The sequence below is a fragment of the Octopus sinensis genome, linkage group LG5, assembly GCF_006345805.1.
Source record: "Octopus sinensis linkage group LG5, ASM634580v1, whole genome shotgun sequence".
In the NCBI taxonomy this organism is placed as follows: Eukaryota; Metazoa; Mollusca; class Cephalopoda; order Octopoda; family Octopodidae; genus Octopus; species Octopus sinensis.
Window position 1 is genome coordinate 39545270 of NC_043001.1, and position 16801 is coordinate 39562070.

The 16801-nt window shown below is 38.9% G+C and overlaps 1 protein-coding gene across 1 annotated transcript in view; it reads right to left on the minus strand.

The window, feature by feature from the left end:
- LOC115212116 overlaps positions 1-16801 on the minus strand; it is a 798722-nt gene that overhangs the window by 333594 nt on the left and 448327 nt on the right. The window contains exons 25-28 of the mRNA XM_036503334.1: positions 16532-16591; positions 15706-15747; positions 10175-10216; positions 8486-8539 (exon numbers count right to left, since the gene is read on the minus strand). Coding sequence (XP_036359227.1) covers positions 8486-8539; positions 10175-10216; positions 15706-15747; positions 16532-16591 — 198 coding nt within the window. The remainder of the gene's footprint in view (positions 1-8485; positions 8540-10174; positions 10217-15705; positions 15748-16531; positions 16592-16801) is intronic.

Consider the following 16801-nt stretch of genomic DNA (forward strand, 5'->3'; position numbering starts at 1 on the left):
GCCCAGAAAATGTGCCATAAATGTGTACACAACCAACTCCCAAGCCAAGACTGCCTTCTAGTGGCATCTCTACAACCACAGGTTCCCTTTCAGGATTCTGGGAAGAAAATATGTCACATCTCTGGAGAGCCACATATGGAATCTCGAAGATAGAGGAACCCAATACACTATCAAGTGGAGGATCATAGAGCAGCCGGGGTTGCTATATTAACAGGAGCAGATGCTACAAACTTTGTATGGCTGAGTGTGAAAGGATCCTCAAAGACCCCTGAAACCAGGGATTGAATTCATTGGTAAGAAAATTTACAGCCCCTGCAGGCATTTCAAATGCTACCTGCTGTATTCCTATGTCCCATAATTGAAGAACTACATGCCTTCAGGTTTAGAGTCTGATGAGTCATCCATGGAGCTAAAACTCTGTAGGGATACAAAACCATTGATCTTTATGTCTGGACAAATTCTTAACTGCATATAAATACATTACTGCTCTATACTTTAGACCTTTTGGAGATATACTGTGATTGGGAAGAACTAAAGTGAGATCACAGCCATGGCTGATGCCAGTGTTGCATGTCGGCCCATTTAGAGTACCCCTGATGTGTCAGTTGATATGATATGCTGAGAAGACCTGTTGAATCAAGTAAAATCAAAATCGTAGCTGTGGCCAGTGCCCCATGACTAGCTCCGATGCTGGTGGCATGTAAAAAGCACTATCCAAATGTGATCGATGCAAGAACGCTTGACCAGCCCCTATGCTGGTGGTACATAAAAAGCACCATCTGAATGTGGCCCATGCCAGTACCCTACAACTGGCTCATGTGCTGGTGGCATGAAAAACCACTATCCAAACACAAATGAATAGATGACATGAATGTATTCATGCATGTATATGTGCATGTATTTTCTTATTGAGTTTGGAAGCTGAGGCTTGCCCATGACCTTTATAAGTCTTCTAAGACTGACGAGCTTGCTTTAATGTTCTTTGAACTGTTGCAGGCCAATACCTACAGAGAATGCTATAACAAAGAGAAGATTCCTGAAGGATGATGTTCTGGAAGACAGGAAAAAGGATTCTTAGTGTGGGCTAAGGATGTGGATACACCAAAAATGACAAGAGTTAGAAAGGCAAGTGGGACAGGGGGTCACATTGTTGTAAAATACAAAACCAACCAGCTCAAAGGTACCTAATGACCCTGTGTTGGTAGTGATAGAGAAAAGACAAAAGAGAAGACAGCATGTCTGTGAACCAGGAACTGAAGAGTGTCTGTTGTGACTCAATACCAGTCAGTTGGATGGCTCTTCTTTTGGTGTGATTGTGCATATCACAGCACTGTACTAGATGTGGAAGGAGTACTTTATTGTAACGCTCTTGAGCCTTGTAGAATATCATTCTCCATTGGAGACTAAAGAGAGGGGCTAGTCTTCAGGATACAGTTCAAGCTATGCTAAGGATGTTGCTGTTGCCAAGAAAGATCCTCAGTGATAATAAGACCAGCATTGGAAGCCACTGAGTGGGCTATAGCTGAATTCCATTCATGTTTTGTTGGGTGCGGTGCAGTGGAATTTTCTTTATATAATTGGTGCATGAGTATCATCATCATCATCCACTTAACGTCCGCTTTCCATGCTAGCATGGGTTGGACGATTTGACAGAGGTCTGGGGAACCAGATGGCTGCACCAGGCTCCAATCTGATCTGCAGAGTTTCTACAGCTGGATGCCCTTCCTAATGCCAACAACTCCAAGAGTGTACTGGGTGCTTTTATGTGCCATCAGTACGAGGGCACTCAGATGGTACTGGCAACGGCCATGCTCAAATGGTGCTTTTGTGCCACCTGCACAGGAGCCAGTCCAGCGGCACTGGCAATGACCTCACTTGAATGATTTTTCACAAGCCTCCAGCACAAGTGCCAGTAAGCGATGCAGGTAATGATCACGCTCGAATGGTGCTTTTACATGCCACCGGCACAGAAGCTAGTTTGTTGCTCTGGCTTGGATGATACTCTTAGCACTCCACTAGCACGGATACCAGTCATAGAATGATTTTCATTGCGATTTCGATTTCACTTGCCTCAACAGGTCTTCGCAAGCAGAGTTTAGGTCTAATGAAGGAAAGGTACGCATTATAAGTGGACTGGTTACACCCCTGGCATACGTCATGAAGTTATGGTCTCACTTGGCTTGCCATGTCTTCTCAAGTACAGCATATTTTCAAAGGTTCCGGTCACTAGTCATTGCCTCGGTGAGGTCCAATGTTTGAAGGTTATGTTTCACCACCTCATCCCAGGTCTCTTGGGTCTACTGCTTCCACAGGTTCCCTCAACCGCAACGGTGTGTGGCACTTTTTCACACAGCTATCCACATCCATTCTTGCCACTGGCCATACCAGCACAGTTGTCTTTCTTGCACACACATCTGATGCTTCTTAGGTCCAACTTTTCTCTCAAGGTACTTACACTCTGTCAAATATGCACACTAACATTACACATCCATCAGAGCATACTGGCTTCATTCCTTGCAAGCTTACGCATGTCCTCAGCAATCACAGCTCATGTTTCACTGCCGTGTAGCTTGGCTGTTCGTACACATGCCATCATACTTTCTACCTTTTACTCTGAGCGAGAGGCCCTTTGTCACCAGCAGAGGTAAGAGCTCTCTGAACTTTGCCCAAGCTATTCTTATTCTAGCAGCTACACTCTCAGTGCACCCTCCCCCCCGCTACTGACTTGGTCACCTAGATAATGGAAGCTATCAACTACTTCTAGTTTTTCTCCCTGAAATGTGGTGGAAGTTGTTCTCCGCACATTTCAGTGTTTATTGCTCTGAGCATCTGCCACATACAAAAAACTATCTTCCCAGTTGGCCTTCCTTTGATTTGCTGCCACCTCTTATGTGTCCGTAACTTACACAGGGTACATCTTATGGGGTTTCTACCTAGGCCTTTTCTACAGATCGAGCAGGGCCAACTACCTGAAGGGATTGTGGTTTGCCTGACTTCCCTGCTTATTAGGACTTTGGTTTTAGCTAGTTTGGTTCTAAGGCCCTTTGATTCTAATCCTTGTTTCCACACCTGAAACTTCTCCTCTAGTTCTGATAGTGACTCAGCAATTAGAGCAAGGGTCATCAGCATAGAGGAGCTCCCAGGAGCATCCTGTCTTGAATTCCTGTTATTGGCTGGAGGACTATGATAAATAGGAGGGGGCTGAGGACTGAACCTTGGTGGATCCCTACCACTACCTAGAATTATTTTTCACTGTAGTCGTTTGCCAACCTGTGCATAGCTTGCACAGTTCTTACTAACCATTCATATATCCCTAGTTTCATCATTGACCATCAGATAAGGGATCCAGGGACCCTGTCAAAGGCTTTCTCCATGTCAATGAAAGCCAGGTACAGAGGTTTATCTTTGGCTAGTTATTTCTCCTGCAGCTGTCTAACCAGAAATATAGCATCAGTGGTGCTTTTCCCTGGCACGAACCCAAACTGCATCTCATCTAAACTGACTCTCTCCCTAATTAGTTGGGCTATGACCTTCTCTGTGACCTTCATTACCTGATCTACAAGTTGATACCTCTGTAATTATTTGTATCTAAAGCATCACCTTTACCTTGTAGAAGTTGACTATTATGCTGCTATACCAGTCGTTGGGTGTGACTCCTTCGTGTATCACCTGGTTAACTATATGGGTGACTAGGCAATAGTCAACACTGCCAGATATTTTGAGCATTTCTACAGTGATTCCTGATGGGGCTTTTCCCTGTCTTCATACTCTTAATTGCTTTATCTACCAAGGTACTGCCAACTCGGAGAGCAGGTTCCTCTGTTGGGTTGACATTCAGTAGACTCTCTTTCTCCCATTCATTTTTTTTATTGAGCTACCTTTCACAGTGGTATCTCCAAACCTCTCTCTTTGCAGCCTCGTTTAGTGCAAGTGAACCATCATCCATGCGAACACATTTCTCTCCTACAACATCATGATTCTCTCTCATACACTGTCTTGCAACACGAAATACCTCAAGTCTTGGTTCTCACGGCACAGAACATTGGTAAATTTTTCCTATCTGCTTCCCCTCTGGCTAAATAAACTGTCTCCTTGCTTCCCTTCGGGCAGTCTGATACAATTCTCTGCTGCCACAGTTCTTCCAGTCCTTCCATGCCTGTTTCTTTTCTCTAATAGCCTTGTCAACAACATTGTTCCACCACCACATTATTTTGGTTGAGAGGGGACTTTGCACAATCACAGATCTGGTCAGTGTCCCTCAACAGGTTTTCTGTACTCAAATATGATATTATATTGATATTTAAACATGATACCATTAAGAGAAGCCATTCTGTTACTTTCTTTTCAGTGGTGTCCATAAGTAGGAATGGTTATGGGTACTCAAAACAGTAGCTGATCAAAGTGTGAAAGATTCACCATTGCAAAACTGTTCTATACATTGAGTTTCATGTCTAGTGATCTCAAAACTAGTTTTATCAGTATGTTTCTTTATTTGTATAATAGAACTTCCAAAAGTTTTGCTAACTTTACCAGGACTGATTCCAGACCCAGAGCTAGGAAATTAATATAATTTTAGTAATGGATTGCCTATATACTTACCAATCTTTAAAAATGTAAAAATAAAAATATAAAAATATTAGATAAGAGAGAAATAATATGTTAGTAGGGTGTCGATACTACCAGAATAAATGCTAATGAAATAGACTCAAACACATTCACTCATGCACATACACGCAACATTATAGATCAAAGATGCAATAGGCACAGGTCTGGCTGTGTGGTAAGAAGCTTACTTCCCAACCACATAGTCCTAGGTTCAGTCCCACAGCATGGCACCTTGGGCAAATGTCATCTACTATATCCTCATAGCCTCGGGCTGACCAAGCCTTCAGAGTGCATTTTGTAGATGGAAACTGAAAGAGGCCCATCTGTATATATGTATATATATATATATATACACACAAGTTTAAGAATTTGTGTTGCAATATTCCTGATGTGAACTATGTGTTGAAACAAATATTTTGTTTTATTTTGGTCACTTCTTTTTTCGTTTTGAAAATAATTTTTTCGTTTTGCCAATAAACAGCACTATATATTAGTTCTTCACTCATTTATGGCTGTTATTCTAACTCATGTCCATAGTCCGAATATCTTTAATCACACATCTGAGATCTCGTCAGTGACACTTTCCATTTTCATGCATGCTCTTGCTCCACTTTGTCCATTCTTTCTTCTCTGATATAGATCCGTATATGTGCATGCATTTGCTTCTGTATGTGTGGTGTGTGTGTACATGTGTATGTGAGTGTGTGTGTGTCAGTGTTCTTAGTAACACTATGACCCTGCCATCAGCCCCATCTCTTCCCTCATTGCTGCTGCTGCTGCTGCCCACGACACTAATTTTTGGTACCATTCCTCTATCGCTCTGTATTGTGTGATTGTCCATGCTGCTGCAATTGAAGTAGATATTGTGTTGTTACTGTGTGCTGTTGGAATGTTGGCTGTGTTGTTCATATTGTTACAGCCATTGTGTGAAGTTATTTTTTGTGTTTGTGTGTGTATATGGGCTCACTTCCTATGTTGTTGAATTCATGCCTTTATAGTTTTTTTATCTAGCTCTATTCTTATACCTATCATAGGTAGTGGATATTTACTTATTGTGTATGTATTACACTGTTGTATCTGTTTTTTTTCTTTCTTCTGTCTTTAGTCGTCATGTTTTGGTGTGGTGGCAGGTGTTATTGTTCCAATCATGTGTTTCTGTTGAGTCTCAGTCTGTCTATTCTATGTTTCTAGCCTCTGTGATCTGTCTAAGTACCATGTCAGTACTATGTGTTGATAATACCTTAACTACTATGCTATTAAGGAAGCTGCTATTTTCTGCTTGAGCATGTTGGTAGAAAACTGACAAACCTTTCTCTTCTTTGAGAACTCCCACCAGTGTTCACCTATATGCACTCCTATGCTGCATGTTGTCTCTCCAATGCAAATAACTGTCATGTTTCTGCACCACCCCTCAGTACATCATAAGCTATACACTATATTCTAACCTTAGTTAACCTGTGGGTTCATCCTAGGGGCAAAAAAGTGCATGGCTAACAACTTTAGCCTTATCTAATGTTTTTCTAAAAGAGTATGCTAGTTGACTGCCAGAGGTAGCATCATTGAACATGACACTGGTATTTTTGTTGTCATATCATAAGTTGACCTTATGTACCTTTCTTCTGGGTCCTTTCTGTGCTTCCCATATTTACTCCTGCATTTCCTGTATTTAGTCCTTTGCATCATCACTATGATAGCTTCATACTTAGCTCTGGCTCCTTTGTGTACTTCTAATCCTGTTCCTTGGGTTTTAACTAGAGAACTGCATGCTGTGGATGAAGCATTGTCTGTATCTTCCAATCCATACGGTTGCACAGATGAGACACATCCTCATCACTCTCATGAAGTCTGCTATAAGGATATTGCACTGGAGTTGTCCAAAATAGCTGTTCTTGTGGACCAGGCATTTAGAGGCCATGGATTTGGTATAATGGTGTGAAGGATCTGGACTTACTGTTCTTAGCAAGAGTCCATGTCCAAAACTGGTAGCCTATAGTTTGGGTACTTGTAGAGTAGTCTATTATTACTTAATACTCTGGTGGATGGAGTTAGCTATTTGCTGGATGCTCTCCATAGTGTTAGCTTCTAGATCATAACATAGTTTGTAGGGGTGCTTTGGCTATTATCTTGATATCATCTACATAGCGGGAGTACATAGTTAGTGTTATGGAGTTCTTCGCTAATTTCTCTTTGAGTTTCATATCCCACCATACCATATATAGTCACATCACTAGCAATACTGACATTAATAGCTGCAACATCTTTTAGGTGTATATCTCGTCATTAAACTGAATGTGGTTTAGGTACTTGCACCCACTGCATGTGCGAACATTCTTGTAATCTGATCAGCATTTTTAGGGTCTGTATAGCTCTGATCCATTGTTCCACCTCTCTCTCTGGGTTTTCTTGGCCATAGAAGTTATAGTAGTGAGTCAACCTCTTACTGATCTAGTGGGCAGAAACAATTAAGTCATGTTCATGTAAGTAATCATTGTTACATGTCAGTCTCAGGAGGAGGCCCAGTTCTTCTGTGAACATCACAAAACTCCATGTCACTCTCCTTGATCACCTTCACACATTTCTCCACAGCAAAATCAACATCAATGGATTGGTATAAGGGTACTTCGTCCATATTGCCTATTATGTATCCCTCAGATTGTAGGCACGGTTTCATTCATTGATCCTGCTGAAGAGGCCCTCTGTGCTGTCACACATATCCAAGGACACTTTTGATCAGAGGGCATATGATCATAGAAAGGAAGTAGGTAGTTGTTGGCAACATTGACTCCACAGATCAGTCTCATTGGTGGTCCTGTCACATTGTTGTTACATTATGGTCCTTGTAGGATGTCATTATTAGTGGCCTTACAATTAGAAATGATTTGCTTACCAAAATCGAAATATAATAATCTGTCCTTATTGGACTCCTACAAATCTATCAATCAAGAGAAATTCCTTGCTTTACATAAAAATGTTTTGAAATTTGCATCTTAATTTTTGACAACTTATCAATGTGAGCAGTTTTCTTTTTTTTTTTTTTCAAATTGAATTATGCAAAAAATCGTGTATGTACCAGACCTTCAAAAACCAGAGTAATGAACTAAGAATAGCAGTTGCTTCAGAGGCATGTGATATTCCTAAACTTTCAAAAACAATAAAAATTAAAATAGCAGTTCCATCCTTCTCACTAAACAAAAGGTTAGTTAGCTTTGATAAAATTATCAATTTATCAAAATTAGTTTAGATATGTCATTTACATATAATGTTATTTAGGAATCGAGGTAAGTTTTCAAAATTAAATTTGGTTTGTGCTTGGTTGTTATGATTTTCTGTTTGGTTTTGGTTCCCCACTACCACTTGACAATCAGCGTTGGTTTGTTTACCTCCACAGAAGCTAGTAATAGATACTGTTTGTTTTTGCAATGTTTAATTTGATTTTTCTCCCTCCCTTGTCAACACACGTGTTGATAAGTGAGTGGGTAGGGAAGGACGATAACTGATAAGCCAATGATGTGAAAGTAGCTCCTGTTAGTCTTCTTAACACTGACTGATACTCAAAGAAAGAATGAATCAAGATATTTGCAAACTTACCTCCGGGTTTCTTTGAAATGCTGACATGAGCATCATCCATGTCTTTAAGAAATTCAAAAAAGAATTAAAAACAGCTACAACTAACATTTATATTATGTTAATGTTGTATTGATACTACCATAATAAACACTAATGAGATAAAATCAAAAACACTTACACACACATACATGCATATACACATATGTTAACAGACAAAGAGTGAGTGATACATTTCATTATTGTTAGCTTTCTGTTTTTATTTAAGATTATTTCTAAGAACATGTTGTGTACTAACAATATTGATTCTACTTACCCAGTTCTTCCATACAAAGATATTCTGGTTCATTAACTTCAGCATGTTGTTCTTCTACAGCATCGAGAAATTAAATGAAATATGGGTACATTTATTATTTGGAGAGGATGTTCTAAATATTTTGTAAGTGGCACAGATAGTAGCATGTATATATATATATATATATATATTTTATATAGAAACATGAATTTAGAAACAGAAGTTATCTAAATCCAGTAGAAGTTCATGTACAATAGAGGTCCTTTATCCTCTCATTCACATATTGTAAAAAGATAAATATTACCTAAGAAATTTATTTGGTATGAACAAAAGGACTAAGGCAATTTTGGTTAATGTGCCATTTCAAAGTTAGAGTTTAGAAAAAGGGTTCCTCAGTAAAATGGCACTAAAAATTCTATTTCATAAGCAAAGTGCTATTAATTAGGTAAAAGTAGGATTTGATCTCAGAATGCGCTGACACTAAAGTTGATTATGTCAATATTTGGTAGGGTATTTCCATCACTTCAATATTCAACTGATATTTAAAGGTGACAATGTTATCATTAAGAGATACCATTAACAAATACCTTCACAGAAATAAAAATTCCTTCTTAAATTACTTTCTTGTTAGGGTAATTCATAAGCAGGAGTGACTTTGAATACTCAACAACAACAGTTGATCACATTCCCCATAGCAAATTTCTTCCATACTTTGTGTTTCATGTCTAGGCAAACATCCACAGAATTCGATATTAGTTACATGATTATTTGGTTTATTCATATGAATAAAGGTTTAAAAATATATGCTTATGAACTGCAATATTAAGGGTAAAGTTTAACAAAAAGGTAAAATATCAGAGTTAAATAGGAATGTCTGCAAGAATTGTATTGCATATGCTATGAAATTTTAACATTTTCAAAGTTTTGCAGGTGTAGCTGTGTGGTTCATTTCCACTGTGAAACACCTTATGCAAGTGTAATAGTGTAATTTACTACAGCCCTGAGCCAATGACAAGAAGCTGAAAGAAAACCATTATATATCAATAAAAAAAGAATATATATACATATAGATGAGCATGATCATTGCCAGAGCAGCTCACTGGCTTCCGTGCTGGTGGCATGTAAAAAGCACCATTTGAGTGTGATCATTACCAGTGTCGCCTTACTGGCACGTGAACAAAATATTTGAGCAAGGTAATTGCCAGTGCCGCTGGACTGGCCTTTGTGCCAGTGGCACATAAAAGCACCCACTACACTCTCACAGTGGTTGGCGTTAGGAAGTGCATTCAGCTGTAGAAACTCTGCCAGATCAGATTGGAGCCTGGTGCAGCCATCTGGTTTGCCAGTCCTCAGTCAAATCATCCAACCCATGCTAGCATGGAAAGCGGATGTTAAACAATGATGATGATGATGATATATATATATATATATATATATATATATATATATATATATATATATATATCTGTCTGTCTGTCTGCCATAGCAGTTAGGCAAAAGAAATCAATAGAATAAGTACTTGAGTAGATTTGATGGACTAAACCCTTCAAGACAGTACTTCTGCATGGCCAAAGTACCATGACTGAAACAAGTAAAAAATAAAAGACATATATAAAGCTTCCTATTGCTCAAAGAAAGAATGAACCAAGGCATTTGCTAACTCTTGCTCTAATGAATGTAATGTTATTAATGGATTGCTTTTGTACTTACCACCAGAGTTCCTTGAAACATTAACATAAACACTGTCCTTGTCTTTAAAAAATTAAAAATAGAATTAAATACATGGTTATAAATAAATACTATGTTAATATTGTGCAGATACTACCATAATAAACACACTCACATACAAACACATGCATTGATAGGCAAAATTTCCAGTGTGATGCATTTCATAATTGTTAGCTTTCTGTCTTTATTCAAGATGATTTCTAAGATCATGCTGTGTACTAACAATATTGACAGTTATTACCTGGTACTTTCATGCATAAGTATTCAGGATAACTTACTTTAGCATGTTGCTCTTCTAAAGTATCAAAAACAAGGTAACACCAATGTCCTCTCAACAATTAGTCAGAGATGATTTTTAAAATGAGAATATCTGAAATAAGCTTGACTGCTCTCACAAATGAGAAAGCTAAAAATGAACCCAACCACTCTCAAAAATTAAGTAAAAGAAAAACCAGAAAAATAATCCAGAATCCTTGTCTGGTACCAGATTAATCCCAAAATCTACTCAGTTCATGCTAGTCATGAGACCAAACATTCCTGAATCCATCCAGTAGTTCTTGAGATATCTTGTCCATGGACAAACAAACAAGCAAACAAATGCTACTAAAAACAATACCTCTGCCTTTGCTAAGGCAGAGGTAATTAGGCATATTCGTTGTTTGATATTGCATAGAAAGAAGTGGAAAAAAAAATTATATATTTTTTTGTATAAACATGCATAGATGCAGCCCTTGATGTGTGGTAACAATCTTGCTATCTAACCACATGGCTCCAGTTCAGTCCCACTCCATTTTCTTCTATAGCCTCAGTTCAACCAAAACCTCATGTAGCATGAATTATTGGCAAATTGTTTCTTCTGTCTTCCTTTTCTCTTGGACTTTCCTCTGTCTCCTGTTTCTGAAGAAGAGCTTTGCTTGAAACTTAAAACAACCTTTCTTTCCTTCCCTGAGCGTCTTTTAATACTTTACATGTAACACATCCCCGTGTTGTTGTTTTTCTCTTCTTGTGTTTTCCTTAATTTTTTTGGATTAATTATATATATATATAAAGGAGTGTATAAAGATTTATACACAAAGAGAAGTCCCTTGACAGGACTTCTTACATGCTAAAAGAGGCAGTTAAGCCCAAACCATGAAAAAAAAATTCTAAAGGCATGTTGATAATGGCACTAGAATGAATAGAACCAAAGAAAAAAAATTAGTAGTTAATCTCATACTCAAGCTTCCCTATTAATGAGCAAATGAATTAATTTGTCATTCGTAGTTCATCGGTGGGATCACAAAAAGAATCCATAAGTAAGTCCTCTCAAGGGTCTTCTCTCTGTATAAATTTCCATACACTCTTATATATGAAAATGTGTGGTCTTATGACTTTTAGTATGCACGTGCACCACTGGTAATAAATTATTCTAATTTTTTACTCCCTTAACTTACACAGTAAAATTTTCCTAATTCTGAAACCATATAAGACACAGTTTAAATCTATTATTTGCTGCTGGCTATGTGAATGCACTTGTGCACTTGATCTGAAGTCATAAAGGATAAAGATGGAGCTCACATGTGTTTTTGGTACATATTAAGCTACATAATTTTGCATTCTTATAGCAATTTCCAGGCATGAGCGTTGGTTGTGTTCACATTTCTGGTACATCTTCAGTTGGCTCTGGGCATGGAAATGTTGTTGTTGCTGCTGGTGTTGCTGGAGCTGCCATCAGTGCTGTTATCATTACAAAGCACGTGTTTGGCAATATCACAGCAGCTGTTGTCATTGTGGTGATCATCTTTGGACATGGCATTGGTGCTGTTGTCGCAAATGATGATGTTGAGAATACTAAGTGTAGGGCCAGTAGCCCCGCTGGTATTGCTGGTGTCGGCATGGTCATAACCTCCAGCCATAGTGCTGGTGTTGGGTTCGTTCGCATTGGTACTAGTGTTTCTTCCACTGTTGCTGCTGCTGTTGCTGTTAATGTTTTGAACGAGCTGTTGCTGCTATTACTATGGTTGCTAGGTCTGAGTACCACCATAGCCTCATAAATGACTCCCTCAGCCTCACATTGTCCCCCTCCTCTGGACAGTCATTGTGCTCCCTGCTAGAGCAACCAACTCCTCCCACATTTTATAGGTATTTGCTAATATACTTTTCATGTTGGGTGTGCAACTAAAGGAGACCCTTAGGTTGTGCCTATTGAACAAACGTCTATACCTGAGTGTCTGCATGAAGTGTTTGTCTACTAACCTGAGGAATATTCTTCCCACACAAATCTTGACATTGAATAAGGGAAGTAGAGCAAACCAAACGATGCTCCAGTGGCACTTTCTTTTATTGGTGCTAGAGTCCAGTATGTAGGTGATGCAGTCCTTAAACTCACTGAATGCCAGTTCCTCATTGTAATATGGGGCTGCAGTGTCGAAACTTTCTTGACTTGAGGATAATTTCGAGATCTTGCTAACACCCTTCACTAGGTTCTTGAACACAATAGGGAGTGGGTAGGAAGCTGTGTAGATGTAGGAAAGCCTCTCGTTTGGCATGTGGTAGGGCCTGTGTGTATATCTAGAGAAATATCTAAGGATGTCTATGGTGGTGATGTTAGTCTCAGTAGTAATTTTGAGTCCCATGGAGCCTAAGGTGCTAATCAGGTCCTTTCTAAGCCTATCAAGTGTGTGCTCTTTGGCTCCTCTAAAGATGGCCAGAGCATCATCTCTGCAGAGACCAAAAATGAACAAAGAGAACTTCTTCCCTAAGGTATCCAGAATGTACATTCCAATGAGATCACATACATTGGTGCTGTTGTAGGTTCCCATCACCTATTGAAGGAGCTCTCAGGGTTGAATTGCTTCACCCATGTCAAATCTTTATTGAACAGTACTGTTCCCCTGGCCAGTTATTCTTTCAGGGAGTACAATGACTTCCCCGGGAGGGGGGGGGATGCGAAGCCAAGGGAGTCATCAGTGAATCTGTGGTAATACTCAAACACTTAGCAACCATAGTAATAGCAGCAATGGATGTCCAACAACATCAATGACAACAGTAACAGTAGCAGCAACAGTGGAAGAAACTCCAGCAATTGCACCAATGAGCCCAGCAGCAGCACTATAGCTGAAGATGATGACCACGCCAACAAAAAGCAGCATCAGTGAGACTACCAACCCCATGCCTAGTGTAACAAACAATGGCACCCACATCACCATCAGTGACAGCAGTATTTACACCACATCCACAGATGATCACCACAAGAGCACTGATGATAACAACATTGATGGCAGCTCCAGCAACACCAGCAAGAGTGAAGGCGCAATGGCCCAGTGGTTAGGACAGTGGACTCACGATCGTAAGAACGCGGTTTCAATCCCAAGACTGAGCATTGTGAGTGTTTATTGAGCAAAAACACCTAAGCTCTACGAGGCTCCGGAGAGGTGGGGTGGGGACCCCGCTGTACTCTTTCACCACAACTTTCTCTCACTCTTTCTTCCTACTTAAGCCACAAAGCAGAGGAACCATGGTATAACCCACTATGGTGTGGTAAACTTTCAGACCCTAGTCTAGATTGTAAATCTTCTGTACCCCAGGATGGTTCAGCTCTCCACCTGTTAAAAGCCACTGTTTACAGAATGAGGATAACAACGTAGCTTTCGCGCCCGTGCAACCACCAGCTATCGCGTGTGGTGGGTGGATCTTCAAGTTGCCACATGCATTCTTAGTAGCTTAGAGCAGGCTCGAATTAGAGATTATTCTTTGAGGCTAATGGCATGAATCCTGATTGGGGGAGGAGGAGGAGGAGGAGAAGAAGAAGAAGAAGAAGAAGAAGAAGAAGAAGAAGAAGAAGAAGAAGAAGAAGAAGAAGAAGAAGAAGAAGAAGACACCAGATAGAACATCTCCAGGCCAAGAGCCAATAGCTGATGAACTGGTGTAAGGGGGATAACCCATCCTTGCTGACACATTGTTTATTTTTTGGTTACTTATTAAACTAACTGACTGTAATGGATTCCTGCCTCCCAGAGTTGAAGAATTATATTTGTCTTGGGCTTTAGATTCTGACAAGTCATCCATGGGGCTAGTGGATGTGAAACCACTGGTCACTCTATGATTGGATATAAACTTAACTCCATATTAAAACATTACTGCTCTTTGCTTTAGAGCAGTGGTTCCTAAACTTTTTCGGGCTGCTGCCCCCTTGATGATGGAGCCACATTCCTAGCACCCCCAAACTTACACAACACCACAAATGCAGACCACTTTCTACAGCAAATTCAAAACAACAGTTTTTCACAAATAAAAAACTTGACCTAATTAGCCATTTTGAGTTCATGGATGATTAATGAGTTACAAAGGTTACAGAGAGACAGAAAAAGGTGTCTAGTTATAGAGGAGATACAAGTTTACCCAGCCAGAGAGAGAGAGACAGACAGACAGAAATCAGAAATGAAGACAAAAGCAGGTGCACTGAAGACAGCAGGATAGAGATGGTGGTGAAATGCTAGGCATACTCACAACAAATGGGGATTAGAATATAAATGGGATGATTGCGTAAAGGAAGTGAGAGATATAGATGGTGGCATGTGCCATGCCATAACCTAGAGGTTCAAATGTCATAATATACGTGGCAAGATATTGCAAAGGAAGAGGGATTATTGAGTGTGGAGGAAGGGAGTGGTTGATGAAAACTGGGTATATATATAGAGTTGGGAGGGCTACCGGATAGCCATGATACAGAGGAAGAAGGCCGTGAGGACAGGATTGAGGAGTGAGAGTTAGGCATAGTTTATGAAGAAGGAAATGAGATGTAGATTTTACAAAAGCAACAAAAATACTAAAAAAAGAGAAGAGATGTAGAGATGTAGGTTGGTTTGTTGGGGTAGGGCATGTGAGAAGTTTTGTTGCATGTGGGTGGAACTCACAATTTGGGATTAATAAAAGCCTAAAATATGAGAATTAGATATGAATTTCTGCAAGAAATTTGTTTTATATCCAATGAAATTTTTTCCATTCTTAAAAATTTCGCAGGTGTGACCATGTGGTAAGAAACTTTCTTTTGAAACACATGATCTGGGTTCAGTCCCACTATGAGAGTATTTTACTGTATCCTGGGCAGATGAAAGCCTTGTGAAAAGATTATGTTGATGGAAACTGTAAGAAGCCTTTCGAGTGTGTGTGTCTATATCTATATCTATCTATCTATATGTATGTATGTATGTATGTATGTATGTATGTATGTATGTATGTATGTATGTATATATATGTCTTTGTGTTTGTCCACTGCCACTACCACTTGACAATGGATGTTGGTTTGTTTATATCAAGAGAGTTTAGCAGTCTGGCATGAGAAACCAATATTTGTTGAACTAAACCCTTCAAGGTGAGGCATTAGCATTGCTGCAGTGCAATGACTGAGGCAAGTAAATGATAAAAGGCATACATTAAACTGACTATACTACTCAATGAAACACTGAACCATGATATTTGCTAACTCTTGCTCCAGTGCATGTAATTTTTTTATGGATTACTTATGCCCTAACCATCAGGTTTCCTTGAAACACTGACAAAAACATCATCCATGTCTTTAAGACATTAATGCAAGAATTTAAAACATGGCTATAAATTACATTTATATCATGTTAGTATTGTTGTTATATTGCCATAATAAACAATAATGAGATAGACTCAAACACACTCACACACACATATATGTATGTAGAAATATGTTAACAGACTAAAAGAGAATATACATTTCATGATTGTTGGTTTTTCTTTAAGATCATTTTGAAGATCATACTATATACTAACAATATTGATAATACTTTCCTGAGTGTTTCATGCATAAATATCTAGGTTCACTATCTTCAGCTTTAAAAATGAAATAAAAATGGGCATCTTTATTTTTTGGAGATAATGTTTTAAATATATTGATATTGCACAGAAAGTAATAAGTCAACACCAGGACTAATCTTATATACTTTCTTAAGCTTAGTACTTTATCTATGAGTCTCTCACCTCAATAGGTTTTGATCTCAGAATGTACTGACACTAATTTTTATTCCATCAATGTTTAGTACAGTATTATACTCATACCATCACTTCAATATTTAAACTGATAATTAAAAATGATGATGTAGCCACTCACAAATACATTTATAGAAATTAGATTCTTTCTAAGGCTTCTGTCTTGCTAGAGTAATCCACAAGCAGGAGTAACTTTGGATACTCAACACACTCACACACACATGTATGCATGTAGAAATATGTTAAAAGACTAAATGAGAATATACATTTCATGATTGTTGGTTTTTCTTTAAGATCATTTTAAAGATCATGCTATGTACTAACAATATTGATTGTACTTACCTGGGTGTTTCATAGGTAAATATTTGGGCTCATTATCTTCAGCATCTTGCTCTCTCTCAGCTTTAAAAGTGAAATAAAAGTGGGCATTTTTATTGTTTGGGGAGATAGTTCTTAAATATATTGATATTGCACAGAAAATAGAAAGTCAACTTCAGGACTTACTTTATATACAGCAGATTGGTCTGTTTCTTGGTATCCTTCTGGCCTCCAGCCTAAAGTCACTAATGACTAGCCTATGCTGGGGGGCACATTCTTCATCTGGGAGGATCT